The sequence below is a fragment of the Xyrauchen texanus genome, chromosome 6 (assembly GCF_025860055.1).
Source record: "Xyrauchen texanus isolate HMW12.3.18 chromosome 6, RBS_HiC_50CHRs, whole genome shotgun sequence".
In the NCBI taxonomy this organism is placed as follows: domain Eukaryota; kingdom Metazoa; phylum Chordata; class Actinopteri; order Cypriniformes; family Catostomidae; genus Xyrauchen; species Xyrauchen texanus.
The window spans coordinates 16,751,707-16,767,639 of record NC_068281.1 but is presented as its reverse complement, the minus strand read 5'-3'; the positions used below and the strand labels follow the sequence as shown (position 1 = coordinate 16,767,639).

Genomic DNA, 15,933 nt, shown 5'->3' with positions numbered 1-15,933 from the left:
AAAAGATGTTCTACAAAATGGAACTTTACAGTCTCCACATGTAGCAGCTCTTGTTGATCTGGAGGATTCCAGCTTGTTCACAAATTTACAAAGTGGCTCAGGTCCAAGTCCAGTCAAACATTTAAAAAACAACTATTTGTCTAAGATTAACAAAATTAACAAAATGTAAGATTTTATGTTTACTTAAAATATAACAGTGATGGAATCGAATGGGCTTTTTATCTAAAATTTTTAGAGCACGGTTATAAAGCCTCTCAATAGGCTTTAGGGTAGTTTAGCTGGTCTGAGACCAAACAGTGGTGCAATACGACAGGTGGGACAGGATCATTGTGTTCAGAAAGACATGTGCACATTCAAATGTTAGACTGCTCCTGATCATTCTGAAACAGTTCATACTGGCCTTCATTTTTCTTGAAATGTTTTTAATATGACTTTTCAAATTTAGCTGCGAATCTAAAATCACTCCTAAATATTTTTCTTGTTCTACCTGATCGATGAGTTTGCCATTCATTTTAATGTTAAGGGCATTTATTGTCTGAGTTCTTGTTATAGAAAAACACATAGATTTAGTTTTCCTCAGATTAAGTGTTAAACAGGATTTGTTTAGCCAATTAAACACTTTCTCAAGACTTTTGGTCAGTGTACTGCTGATAACAGCAGGGCTTTTGCCGGACACATAAACCACAGTGTCATCGGCATACATCTGAAGACCAACTTCAGGACACACTTCAGGCAGCTCGTTCACATACAGGCTGAAGAGAATAGGCCCTAGTAAGATATTTATAGATATTACAGTTTAATTTTTTGTTTTTGGTAATGTATGATATCCTGTAAAGCTGCTTTGAAACAATGTGTGTTGTGAAAATGTCTATACAAATAAAAATTACTTGACTTTGACAGTTTGAACAAGTCTGGCCCTCTCTCATCAACAAGGTGTTTCCATCCGCAGAACTGGCACTCACTGAATTAAAAAAAAAATTTGGCACCATTCGGAGTAAATACTAGAGACTACTGTGTGTGAAAATTCCATAAGATCAGCAGTTACAGAAATACTCAATCCAGCCCGTCTGGCACCAACAACCATGCCACGGTCCAAATAAACAGATCACATTTTTTCCCCATTCTGATGATTGATGTGAACATTAACTGATGCTCCTGACCCTTATCTGCATGACTGCTACCACACGATTGGCTGATTAGATAATCGCATGGATGATTTTTGGTGCCAGATGGGCTGGTTTGAGTATTTCTGTAACTTCTGATCTCCTGGGATTTGGAGATGTGAGAAAAATGCTGTTCTGAGATGTAGGTTGGCGCTGCTTTGGTGGCACGAGGGAGACCTACACAATATTATGCAGGTGGTTTTAATATTGTGGCTGAATGGTGTACATTATATTATATAATAATATAATATTTGCTGTGATTTCATTTGTCTTAGGCTGATGACTACCATATAGAAATGTAATCATTAAGAACTATAATGTCAAAAACATTTAATTAATGGTCATTTTATTAGTTGTCTGTGTCATTTTACTCTAACAGGTTAATGGCCGTGGAGGAAGAACTGAAGAGAGACCATGCAGAAATGCAGGCTGTCATAGATGCCAAACAGAAGATAATTGATGCCCAGGTACTGCAGATAACCAGATTAACCTGTACGTTAAATGCAAGGGATCTAGAATGTACAGTTGAAGTCAGACGTTTTCTAAAATTAGCTGTATAAATGGCTATTAAATGTTAACAAAATGCATTAAAATTCTAACGAATCCTAAAAAAGTGCCCTGTTTATTTAATAATCTGGATCGTTGACAAAAACATAACTGTGAACTTTTAACAAGACTGAAGATTTATCAACATATGAACATTAATCAACAACCCTACACCTTTACACTTAACATGTCCTCTCTAGAAATCTAGGGATGTGACTAATTTCACTGACGTTTAAGCGAAAATGTTTAAGACGAAAATTGTTTATGCGACCCATTTAAAATACTTAATCTATTCCAAATCCGACGCTAAATTCCACTGAAAAGGGGCATTTATCTGCAACGTACTTGCCTTGCATTATGTTCATTGTACATTAAATATAGATCATGACACGCATTCACTGAATCAACGTTAGCAAACAGTTGAATGAATAGTGCAGGACCAATAGAGTAACCCAGCCTATTCTAAACAGAATTCACCACGTAAAGGTTTCTTAACATATTAAAACAGTCAGGGCATTGTTGAATATAATTAACAGGTAGACTAAGCAAAATTGACGAGAGAAAACAAATGTGCTGAAAACTTATTTCACGACATGCAGTCATGCAATAGCCACTGATCTAATATGACAGCTGTTCAGTAAAGAACGTTAACCAATAACAGTTACAATGTAAAAAAAATAAAGTGTCCATAGGATAGAAAAAAATGTGAAAAGACCAATATAGCCTAAAATAAATCTAATGCATTCTAAACATGACATGCACTCAGAATAAAAGATAGTTCAACCCTTTAAGCAGTCGGCACCTCGTTGAAAATAAACTGTAATTTTCTAGGTTACTTACTCATGTTTTGAGTAAAAGTATGTTTTGATGAGCAAAATTAACACGTCGACTCCAATACCACTTTTTCTCTTCCGAGAACAGTGTTGTTTTTTTTGCCTAATCAGTTTAGAATATATTTACATTATTGTGGGGAGCTAATTGGGTGTGCTCTTTAATATGTAAAGAAACACAAACCTCTAACTACACATTATTTCAATATAAATGTATAGCTTATTAAGAAATATTTTATTGTTAACTAGTATACTGGATAATGTAGCAGCAAAATTAACAGTAATTCCAGTATTATTCAAGTCAAAGTCTTTTTTTTTTTTTTTTGGCAAAATTGTTTCTGGACTTTTTTTGTTCAATTTGTTATAAGATATCAGCTCACTTTTCATTCACACTGTTATTTTTTGGAACCCATTCAACTTAAATATTATTATAATTTGTAAATAAATGATAATAATAATAATATATTATAATTGTAATATATAGTAATATATCAAAATCGTGCACCTTTATCTTTTAAACCCTCGTGCTTTTATTTTGACATTCTGAACTCTCCAGGAAGTCCTGTAAATGTGTCTGTTTATAGGCAAGTTCACAGTAGTTTAATTAGCTCCTTATTAAAATTTTAGTTTAAAAAAAGCATCTCCACTGCCATTCTAAACGCTTATTATAAGTGAACCGAACTTTTGAGCATCTACATCCGAGATGTTGTTCGTGATTAGCGCTCAAATATTGCACACGGCTGTGAAGGCTAAAAATAGCCACGAGTGTGTGTGTAATCAGAGCAGCGCCATTCACTAACGTGCTGGAGCTGCGCATGCATTTTATGAGCCCTGGCTTCTGATAGGCTAATTGGATGTGTACCTGTGGATGGGTTTTAAGGCCTACCTTCAAACTCCGTGCCTCTTTGCTTGACATCATGGGAAAATCTATTTCTTGTGTACCTCCACAAGTCTGGTTCATCCTTGGGAGCAATTTCCATATGCCTGAAGGTACCACGTTCATCTGTACAAACAATAGTACGCAAGAATAAACACCATGGGACCACCCAGCCATCATACCGGTCAGGAAGGAGACGCATTCTGTCTCGTAGAGATGAACGTAGTTTGGTGCGAAAAGTGCATATGAATCCCAGAACAGCAGCAAAGGACCTTGTAAAGATGCTTGAGGAAACATGTAGACAAGTATCTATATCCACAGTAAAGTCCTATATTGACATAATCTGAAAGGCTGCTCAGCTAGGACGAAGCCACTGCTCCAAAACCACTATAAAAAAGCCAGACTACAGTTTGCAAGTGCACATGGGGACAGAGATCTTTCTTTTTGTAGAAATTTCCTCTGGTGTGATGAAACAAAAATGGTACTTTTTTTTGGCCATAATGTCAATCGTTATGTTTGGAGGAAAACGGGTGAGGCTTGGAAGCTGAAGAACACCATCCCAACCATGAAGCAGGGGGGTGGCAGCATCATGTTGTGGGGTGCTTTGCTGCAGGAGGGACTACGCACTTCACAAAATAGATGGCATCATGAGGGAAGGAAAATTATGAGGATATATTGAAGCAACATCTCAAGACATCAGCCAGCATGTTAAATCTCAGTCACAAATGGGTCTTCCGAATGGACAATGACCCCAATCATACCTCCAAAGTTGTGGCAAAATGGCTTAAGGACAACAAAGTCAGGTATTGGAGTGGCCATCACAAAGCTCTACCTCAATCTGATAGAAAATTTGTGGGCAGAACTGAAAAAGCGTGTGCGAGCAAGGGGGCCTAGCATCCTGATTCAGTTACACCAGTTCTGTCTGGAGGAATGGGCCAGAATCCCATTAACTTATTGTGAGAAGCTTGCTGAAGGCTGCCCAAAATGTTTGACCCAAGTTAAACAATTTAAAGGCATTGCTACCAAATGTTAACAAATTGTATGTAAAGTTCTGACCCACTGGGAATATGATGAAAGTAATAAAATATTCTCTCTACTATTATTGACATTTCACATTTTTAAAATAAAGTAGTGATCCTAACTGACCTAAGACAGGGAATGTTTTCTATGATTAAATGTCAGGAATTGTGAAAAACAGAGTTTAAATGTATTTGTCTAAGGTGTATGAAAACTTCTGACTTCAACTGTATGTGCTTGCATAGTAGCCATGTCCTACCTGTCTTAATTTTTGTGTGAGTTTGGAGATCTTCTATGTCAGCCCTTTAGTCTGTTGTCTGGTTGAGATGCAAAGGCCTGTGCTTGCTACTCAATAAAATGCCATGAACTCCCTACTAAACCTCAGATGGTATTTAAAAAAACAGGCTGCTGAATGGCTCATTGCTACTGTGTCCTACTGAATTCCAGGTCGGTAATGGAACTGAGGTAATACCAGCAGGCAAGTACAAGCAGACAATTCTGCTGCTTCAGCATTTAGGCTTGTTTAAGCACACACCCCAGACCAACACCCATTCCTGGCCTGGACCTGTGCAACACTCAATCCTCTAAGCCATTTAGTTTCCCTCCACTTCAGACAAATATAATGAAACAAGGGTTAAAGCATGTTAAATCAATTCTCCAATCCCAGCTTAATGTGCAGAGACCGCTACAAGTAAGCCATTCATTGGTCGACTTGGTGAGAAGTGTTAGCAATGCAGCTCTGTGACATTTTGGCATGAGTTTAGGGTTGGACTACTTAGGTGTGGGAGAGCTTTGGAACCCTGTTTGTGTTTGAAAAGTATTGCTCATACTTAGGGTTTAGGAATTTGAACAAACCCCTAACACTAAAGGCTGATTTATACTTCTGCATTGAACATATGCCGTAGGCTCCGCGCAGTGGCCAATGCAGTGGTTTGCATTTATAGTTCTGCGTTGCTGTGTGTCTGGGTTGTTCTGGGATCACACAGCCAAGTGCTAATGTATCGAGAGAAATGCTTTCATTTCTGAAATACCTGTTTGTTTAAAAAATAAACATAGGCAATTTTTAGCAGTGTTTATTACATTATTTTAGCATCAACAAGTTAATCAAAGTATCAGAATCAGAAAAAGCTTTATTGCCAAGTACGTTTTTTACGCATACAAGGAATTTGTTGTTGTGTTGTAGGTGCGTTCACACGATCTCTAAATATATGAACAAGAATTAAAATATAAGCAATATAAATATAAATATATATATATGTCCACGCAGTATCAATTCAAAATAAGTATAAAATAAAAGAGAGCAGAGTAGTGCAGTGAAATATAGAGCCGGAGATGGAGTGTGGAGAGTGTCAGGGTGAGTACCGGGCATTGTTGATAAGGCAAGTGGCGGATGGGAAGAAACTGTTCTTGTGGCGTGAGGTTTTTGTCCTGATGGACCTCAGCCTTCTGCCAGAGGGGAGTGATTCAAAGAGATTGTGGCCAGGGTGGGAGAGATCAGCCACAATCTTTCCAGCACGCTTCAGGGTCCTGGAGTCGTACAGGTCCTGGAGCGGCGGCAGATTGCAGCCAGTCACCTTCTCTGCAGACCAGATATGTAGTATTTAGGTAGTTATTATTTATTATACATGTTGCCTGCCTTGCAGAGAGAAAATAAATCAGGAATATACTGTATGCTGGTCCATGCTGAAAAGAAAAATCATCAAATTAATAAGTAACTTTCACTTGACCAACACAAAATTGGTGTTGTTTAAAGCTTTGAAGCTGGACTTGACTATGTATATAGGTAATATAACTCTTCACCAGGTGCTTTTTTAATCAGCTGACAAATTAAAAATGGTCCATTTTCATTACTTATTAAATATTAGGGGTGTAGCGATTCACTAATCTCATGGTTTGGTTCGTGATACTGAACTCACAGTTCAGTTCACAATTCTTTAAACTAAGCCTGTGTAGGGAATAAAGGAAATGCAACATTTAGGAGTGAACTTTAAATTGCCCTCATTCCCACACCATTATATGTAAGGATATTTGGTATGCTAAATTTATGGTCTTGAAATATGTGAGCTATAGACTAAATTAAACTGTCCTTATTGTGCCTTATTAGGTAATGAAATGTATAATGGAATTAGTCGCGTTCGACAATCATTATAAATTAGATAAATGACAAATAACTAGATTATTTGTCTTAATAGATTCTCCAGAATTGAATTCGTAATACAACGTCTAGTTGTATCAGCTCACAATTTCTACTGTAAGGAATTAGCTTTAATAAGTGAAATATGATTAATTAACTTATTGGAGTAATATTATTCTCATGACTTATTGAAAATAATATCACACGTATTTAGGTATAAAATTAAAGTGAAATCATTTAGAAAAAGGAATGAGATTATTTATCAAAATATACCACAGTCAAGTCGTCTTTGAACACAGACAAACTTTATTACTATTCTAAACATAAATCTAATCTAACACATATAAGACAGGTTGGAGAAAAGAGTGACAGAATGTGAAATAAATGATCAACACAGTGAAAATGAACTTCACGGAGTCTATTGTTAATACCTTAAGAACAATTTATACTTCTTTGAGTCTATATCGTTTTGCTATCAGATTACCCAAATTATTTAATTAATACACAGCACTTTGAGCACAGTATTGGAGATGTACTTGCATGTCTTTGGTGTTTCCTTGCGTTCTTTGTCGAAAGTTTGTTCCATTGATGTTTTGGATCTCTGTAAGAATGATGATTTTGTCTGTATGAATTATGGGGTTAGCTTTGAAGCGAGGCCGTAGAGAGTGATGAATTTTCTCAGGACGTCGAGTCCCAAGCTCCCTTGGACCTCACATGGCGACGACCTGGCCGTCAGCGGAGTCAGGCAGAAGTGCGGAGAGTCAAAAAGCCTCAAGATCCACAAGAAGAGAGGATGAAGAGAGAAGAGGCAAGAGAGCGTGTTCTTCCTGTTTGGAAATATTTTAACTGAAATAGGCCGCATCCCCAAAGGTGTCCTGCGCCAATCAGAAGTGACTTTTCAGAGTCACATGGTCAGCTGGACTGTCTTTTCCGACAGTTGAGTTATGGTCCTTTGTTTCAGACTCTTAAAAATATCCAGCTCAAAACGAGTGCATATTTAATCATTAAATTTTATATCTTGAGAATGGTACAAGAGACATGATATTCGCTGTCTTCAGCTTTCTCTGCATACGCCAGCGAACGCTTACATACTAAACATAAAAAATGTTCATGGCTGTTATACGTGTAGGTAACAAAGCATGAAAATCCCTGGTTACAAAATCACATTGGATTGCATTTTATCAAGTTAAGCCTTATAGTTACCATTCTTAGTAGAATGAGATGAATCATACTAAATTAAAGATTTATCAATTATAGGTGATTGCACATCGCTACACACATTTTAAAGAGTTCCATCAGTCTATAATCATTAATTTGTCAGGTACAAATGTTACCACAGTTCAAAGCGATTTTCAGCATTATCTAGCAAGGCTAGATTAAGATGAAATGTCTTAGAGTTGTGCAAATCTGATGGTCCTTGTAACCATACACAGAAAAGCTTGGTTTAACTGTGTGGGGGTTCCGGCTGACGGCCTGTAATTTATGATGTGGAAACATTCCAAACTGAAAGGCTGGGTTTTTCCAAGATCCAAATCATGTTGCTGGAATTCTTCTGCATATATAATCTTAAACACCAAATGGAAATATGAATAACTGCTTTGCAGAAAATATGGAATTATTTTAGATACATATAGCTTACACACTATCACTGATAACATAAACTTTTAATACAATTTTATAAAATTGAGTATTGTCGCTGATTACATCTAAATATTATTTTCAAAAATACATATTTAATGGAAGTGCTTGCTAATCCAGTTAAATAATAATAATTTACTGATGAAATGAGGATTATATTCCCCCATAGCATTGTTATACATAATATTCAGCGATCAGCATTATTTACGTATAGTAGATTAATATGGCACAACCATAAAACCATATTAAACTTTCATTTTCTCTCACGCAGTCAGAGCACATCATTCTTACGCTTCAAATGGGTATTTGATCCCTTGCGCTGAAAAGGTGCATCTCTCTAACACTACTGGTTTCAGTTTCCACAGTTTAAGCCAAATTCATCATACAACACCTGTGGCTGCTAGTGTACAATCATATTTTAGAGATCCTTATGTGCAATGAAGTGATTCATTTTATGAATTTTATTTATTTATTTTTTTTAAACCCTCCCATCTCCATCATGGGCATCATCAAAATGTTTTAATTATGATGTATCGTGCCACGATAAACTGTTACACCCCTATAAAATATTATTATTGCACAATACTGTCAATCATAAGGTCAAAACATACAGATCAGAAAGTCCTCGAGTAGAATACAACAAAAATTGTTTCAGAGCCTCAAACCAGATACCTGTATCTAGTAAAAGCCCAGAGGAAAGAAGAACAGAGTTTATATGTTATAAACAGATGTGGCTTTTGTTGCATTTTCGCTTGTTACTTCATGAAACATGAACAGAATATAAAAACAGATGTTAGTCCCGAAAAACAAAACAAGTCCAAGTACGACAGATCAGTGATAGGATGCATAGTTCTTGAAAAAATCTAGGAGAAAATACGACGGAACTTAAGATATAATTTTTGTCATCCTGGGGGACGGTCTCTGGTTACAAAGTGGACGAATCACAGCTGTTGTGGTCTGTGTTGACACGACGCATAGATAATTTTTTGGAGAGGTTCACGTCAGGCTACACTGTAACCATTGTAGGTACAACGCAGAAGTATAAAATGGCCTTAAGTACCAAAGTTCACTTAACTTGTCCCGTACAGTGCTACAGACATGAAGAATGCCTAAAATTGTGTGGCTTTAGATACTTGAATTATGCAAACATAAAAGAGAAAAAAGGGTTAGTGAACATTCACACCATTTACACATTTCTAGATTTTGTATTCAAAAGGTGCTATTGAGGAATGTGTGTTGATAGTGAGCAGTTCCTGGTATCTGTGAGCTCTAGCTTTTGGCTGCTTGATTTTATTTCCCACCTTATTTTTGCCTAGTCATTTTCCGATTCCCTTGCTGCCTCACTCCCTGAGCCATATTAGGTGTGCACTCCACACAAATTGCCACTGCAGTTATTTTGTAGTGTGAAGAAGGCCTTGCTTTCTTTTCTATGTTTTATGTTTGCTTATGTTGTTTTTGCAGGATTTCAGTTAATGTCCTCTTGCTCCCATCACAAATTTGCTCTTGTTTTTAGTGGACTGTTGAAGGCAGCTCTGTTGTAGCATGCATTACTGTTCACACGCCTGACTGGCACAAATTACGAATGGGTCGCATTTACTTAAGATTTTTTTTGAATTAAGTTATTTTGGTTATACATTTGAAGATACACAAATTATAAAATATTTTATTTAATCCTTTTCTGGAAAAATTCATAAATTTTGCCATTTATACACAAATTTTATCCTCTTCTAGAATAAAAGGGTTATTTTGCCAACCAAATTCTCATTTCTGTTATGCAAAAAAAAATAAAAAATGCATGTGATACCAATAGACAGTAATGTAAGCATCCTGTCAGGAAACAATGTTACATATACACTCACCTAAAGGATTATTAGGAACACCATACTAATACTGTGTTTGACCCCCTTTTGCCTTCAGAACTGCCTTAATTCTACGTGGCACTGATTCAACAAGGTGCTTAAAGCATTCTTTAGAAATGTTGGCCCATATTGATAGGATAGCATCTTGCAGTTGATGGAGATTTGTGGGATGCACATCCAGGGCACGAAGCTCCCGTTCCACCACATCCCAAAGATGCTCTATTGGGTTGAGATCTGGTGACTGTGGGGGCCATTTTAGTACAGTGAACTCATTGTCATGTTCAAGAAACCAATTTGAAATGATTCAAGCTTTGTGACATGGTGCATTATCCTGCTGGAAGTAGCCATCAGAGGATGGGTACATGGTGGCCATAAAGGGATGGACATGGTCAGAAACAATGCTGAGGTAGGCTGTGGCATTTAAACGATGCCCAATTGGCACTAAGGGGCCTAAAGTGTGCCAAGAAAACATCCCCCACACCATTACACCACCACCACCAGCCTGCACAGTGGTAACAAGGCATGATGGATCCATGTTCTCATTCTGTTTATACCAAATTCTGACTCTACCATCTGAATGTCTCAACAGAAATCGAGACTCATCAGACCAGGCAACATTTTTCCAGTCTTCAACTGTCCAATTTTGGTGAGCTCTTGCAAATTGTAGCCTCTTTTTCCTATTTGTAGTGGAGATGAGTGGTACCGGTGGGGTCTTCTGCTGTTGTAGCCCATCCGCCTCAAGGTTGTGCGTGTTGTGGCTTCACAAATGCTTTGCTGCATACCTCGGTTGTAGCGAGTGGTTATTTCAGGCAAAGTTGCTCTTCTATCAGCTTGAATCAGTCGGCCCATTCTCCTCTGACCTCTAGCATCAACAAGGCATTTTCAGCCCACAGGACTGCCGCATACTGGATGTTTTTCCTTTTCACACCATTCTTTGTAAACCCTAGAAATGGTTGTGCGTGAAAATCCCAGTAACTGAGCAGATTGTGAAATACTCAGACCGGCCCGTCTGGCACCAACAACCATGCCACCCTCAAAATTGCTTAAATCACCTTTCTTTCCCATTCTGACATTCAGTTTGGAGTTCAGGAGATTGTCTTGACCAGGTCCACACCCCTAAATGCATTGAAGCAACTGCCATGTGATTGGTTGATTAGATAATTGCATTAATGAGAAATTGAACAGGTGTTCCTAATAATCCTTTAGGTGAGTGTATATATATATATATCGCAATGCTTTCCTGAGAGATTCAAGCTTGTAGTACCACCTGTTTACTTCAGAGGGCAGTAAGTGAAATTTCAGCTGTGTGAGCAATTCACAGTTTATACAGTGAACAAAACATTAACAACTCTTCAGCGGACACATAACATAAACGTGCGAACCAAGGGATCACAAGATGTGTTTAAAGATTGAGTATTAAACTATATTTCACTTGACACATTGATCTAAACATTTTACTTTTATGACGCAACACACCTGAGACGCGACACAAGCATGTCTGACGCAGGTCGTATGGTCTTTACCTCACAAATATTTAATTACTAACAAGGTTAAGGATGTGTCCTTTAAACTGTTACACTGTTTTTACCCAGTCAATCTTTATTTAAGAAACATGCTCCCTGAAATAGATCCACTTTGCTCCTTCAATAATGCTGTTGGTGAATCTGCCCCTTACATTAATCTGCCCCAATATATATATATATATATATATATATATATATATATATATATATATATATATATATATATATATATAATTTAATTATAATTAAAACCTTATATTAACATCCATGATTAATTGAAAATAATTTTATAAATTCACATCAGGAAATATATACTTGACAGTTTAAATAATGAAGCATTATTATTTATTAATTTGGGAATTATAATAATGAGTTTTTTTTTTTTTACATTAAAGTTTTTTTAGGGGGTGTTTAAAGATGCACTCAGTAATTTTTTCCACATTACAAAAGTTTTACTCCTAAAGAAATTAATAGTAATTTTGAAACATGTTTATAAATCAGGTGTAACCTTATAAAAGCTATTTTATTCTACATGGGGGAGGGGGTGCCCTCATGGGGGCTGCAATTTTAGAATCACATAATTTGCTGAATACTACTCGCTTAATCTCAGTAACCGTTTCACTCATGGATTAAATTAATCATGGCTGATTGTGAATAGTGAATTTCTACAATGGCATCAGCAACTGAAATCTATCGATTTTGAATTATGCTGCATCCACACTGTGTCATTGTAAGTCCAAGATAACATGAACAAAAAGTTACTTAGTGCATCTTTAATTGTCATAAAAACAATACAACAATAGACTTATTTTTTATTTTATTTTTATTTTATCGGTTCTTGTCAGATTGACCTAAAAATATCCACTAAATCCCCCTGTACATTTTATGAACATCTCTCTCTCTCTCTCTCTCTCTCGCTCTCTCTCTCTTTGTGTGTCTGTCTGTCTCTCTCTCTCTCTTTCTTTCACAGGAGAAGAGGATCAGCTCCCTGGATGCAGCTAACTCACGGCTAATGAGTGCCCTGACTCAGGTTAAAGAACGCTACAGCATGCACAACCTCCGCAATGGACTGTCGCCCACCAACCCCACCAAGCTCTCCATCACTGAGAATGGAGAGTTCAAGAACAGCAGTTGCTGATTGGTGCTCATGGACTTGAAGAGCCATACTGAATGGTGCAACAAGAAAAATCTCTGGCACTGATTAGTGAAGTTCAAGATGGACAGGGCACCCTTAGCTGGAGGCTAAATTGACTGACTACTGTATACATGCAATTGCAAGGAATGTCTGGTTATTAATGTAAATTAACATTATCTAATATTGTTTATGTACATAAATGCTGCTGCAGAGAGGAGTGTTTTAAATTGCGTGGGACTGTTCAGCAAAGAGTTTTGAGTCAGTAAGTTTGTGGGTTTTTTGTTTTTTATTTTAAATATTGATATATGCCTAAATGCAGATTTTTGACTGTGAAAAGGTTTGTAATTATTAAGATATTAAGATATATGAAGGAGATGTACATATCGTAAAAATTAAATTGTTTTAAAAGAAAATATGAATAAAAGCACATAGGTATTAGTCATATGTCGTAAATGTCTGCAGGTAACAGAAGCTGACAGGTAAAAACAGAAGGTAATTTTTTGCACTGTTTTCTAACACAACTTTGTAATATATATATATATATATATATATATATATATATATATATATATATATATATACTATGTATATATATATGTATAAATATATATATATATATATATATATATATATATATATATATATATATATATATATTATTATTATTTGTATTATATTATTTTATGTTGTCATCTTGCAAAAGGTTGTTGTGACTGAGGTGACAGAGACATTGAATGCAGACACAGTTCAGTTAATCAGAAAATAAGAGTACATGTTTATTTAAGGGATAGTTCACTCAAAAATATAATTTTTGTCATCATTTACTCACCTTCATATAGTTCCAAATCTGCATGAATTTCTTTCTTGTGTGGAGCAAATGAAAGTCAATAGTGACCATGTCTGTCCCAATCCACTTTCATTGTATAGCTAAGAGCAGCTTAGACATACTTCTGTATGTCTGCTTTTGGGTTACATGCAAGAAAGTCATACAAGTTAAGAATGACATAAGGGTGAGATGATGACAACATTTTCATTTTTGGGTGAACTATGCCTATAATTTGTTACAAAATTATAGACCATTAAATGAAATAGTGAATTGATTAAATTAAATATTATGATGATTTAACCATATTATTTGGTCGGATATATTGGGGATATGATGCATCAACTGGAGGGCTGTCACTCACCTTATCTTAACAAAACTTTTGCCTCATATTGGTTTCATGTATCTGACCAGAGTACTGTGAAACCGTCAACCTACAGTCTCACTGCCCTCATTCTGATCCAGTTTATTGTGTTGACATCTTGTGTTGAATGCCTTTGTTTCCCAATGTTCTCACTCTATCCATATGAACAGCAATCTCTTTAACATTTTGTGGAACAGAACTCTTCAGTGTTTGCTGTTCTCATAGTGATATGTTTGATGGTCAGTCTCAAAGTTCAGAAGTTGACAGCTGAGCATAGAATAAAGATGGATTGTGGCCTCATTGATTATGTTGTCTACATTGTGTGATCTGAAACTTTCAGTGTTTTTGATTTTCTACTATCTTTTATTCTCCTTAGTGGCATGGTAGAATGCATAATATTTTCTTTGCACATTATCAAGAAGACATTCCCTTGACAAATATATATATATATATATATATATATATATATATATATATATATATATATATATATATATATATATATTACTACATTCTGAAGCCAAAAATAACCAGAGTATTTAAAATATCAATTTTAAAGTTCTTTATTCTTGAAATTGAAATGTGAAAAAAAAAAAAATATATTGTTTTTCCATAAAGTTTTCAGACTGATTGTTGTAACTAATGAAATAGTAGGTGCCCTTGTAATTAGCTTAAAATGGGTGGGGGTTTAACAATCCGGCCATTGGCTGCATCCAAATGTGCATATTGTCAGAGTATGCACTGCATTTGAGGAAGAACGTACTTCTCGACCGGTAATATTGTATGTTCTTGAGGTATGCAGGTGAGTATTAGGAAAAAATTGCTGGAATTGTCCTCTGGCCTGAATATATGAAATAATAACAACAACCACAAAAATGATTTACTTTGTTTGTTTTTTTTAACAATAACAGTTTAACTTTGATTAACAATTAACAGTTTAACAAACTATCTTTGAAAACATAGCACTCACAGTTGGAATAAGTCACTTGATGGCATGGTTCTCTGCCGTTTTTTTACTATTTTATATATATATATATATATATATATATATATATATATATAATTTATTTATTTTTTTATTTAATTTTTAATTCAGCGTTTTGAATGTGACGAATATGTACCTTGGTATTATGGGATAGTACAGTGTCCACTGGATGCGCACGTCGAATGTAGTAGGTCATCCAGGTTTTTCTCACCTGCTCTTTATGAATACTGACGCTTTGGACATACTCTTTTTATAGAGTATGTCCATATAGAGTATGTCCACGCTAAACTGTGGGGAGGTAGGCTGTGTTAATTCAGACTCTGCCATTGTCTTCCATTAGTCATGTATGTTTAGTCTACATAATTGTTCTGTTTTTATACTCATCACTACTTGCTTACAATTAAAAGGCAATTAAGTGTCATTTAGATTTACACCATTGTCCAGATCGCAGTTTTTTTTTTATTATTGAAAAATTTGTTCTCATGAATACATTTTTACTACGCAAAAATAATAATAAGAATAATGTGCTAAACAGCTTAATTGTTACTATAAAAAACAGAGAAATATAAATCGGTTTATAAAGAGATTGTTCATGATTACACTCGGAAAATTTACTTCTCTTATCTTGTTAGAAATGCAAGAATTTGGTGAACATTTTCAAGAAAAGAATTCCAATAAAATGTGCATGTCCTCATCACTCTTTAAGTAGTCTATACATATGGCATTACATGGTACCAGTTACATTATCCAGTTACATTGTTTGTTATTACTGGATATTTTTATAATTTCTACAGCATTTAATTTGTATCAATAGTAAGAAATTAATACATTAAAAACGATCATACATTTTGTACAGTATGTCTCCAGCGAGAAAACAACTTTGAGATTTTAATTGGGCGGAAAGGGAGATTTACCTTTAAGAGTCCCCGTGCGCCCCCTGGTGGAGGATCATCATTTTTGTTTCATTGACAACGGTTCTGAGCTAATAACGTTAGCCACCTAATTATTGTACTTAAAGAAATACCTATACAAGTATGGA

The 15,933-nt window shown here is 35.7% G+C and overlaps 1 protein-coding gene across 7 annotated transcripts in view; it reads left to right on the top strand.

The window, feature by feature from the left end:
* The window catches only part of rasal2 (RAS protein activator like 2), a 150,474-nt gene extending 137,238 nt beyond the window's left edge, over positions 1 to 13,236 (top strand). For all 7 annotated transcript variants that reach the window (XM_052128707.1, XM_052128706.1, XM_052128703.1 and 4 more), the window contains 2 exons: positions 1,543 to 1,630; positions 12,558 to 13,236. In XM_052128707.1, the coding sequence (XP_051984667.1) occupies positions 1,543 to 1,630; positions 12,558 to 12,725 (256 nt within the window). In that variant the 3' untranslated portion in view covers positions 12,726 to 13,236. The remainder of the gene's footprint in view (positions 1 to 1,542; positions 1,631 to 12,557) is intronic.
* Positions 13,237 to 15,933: the final 2,697 nt, after the last annotated feature.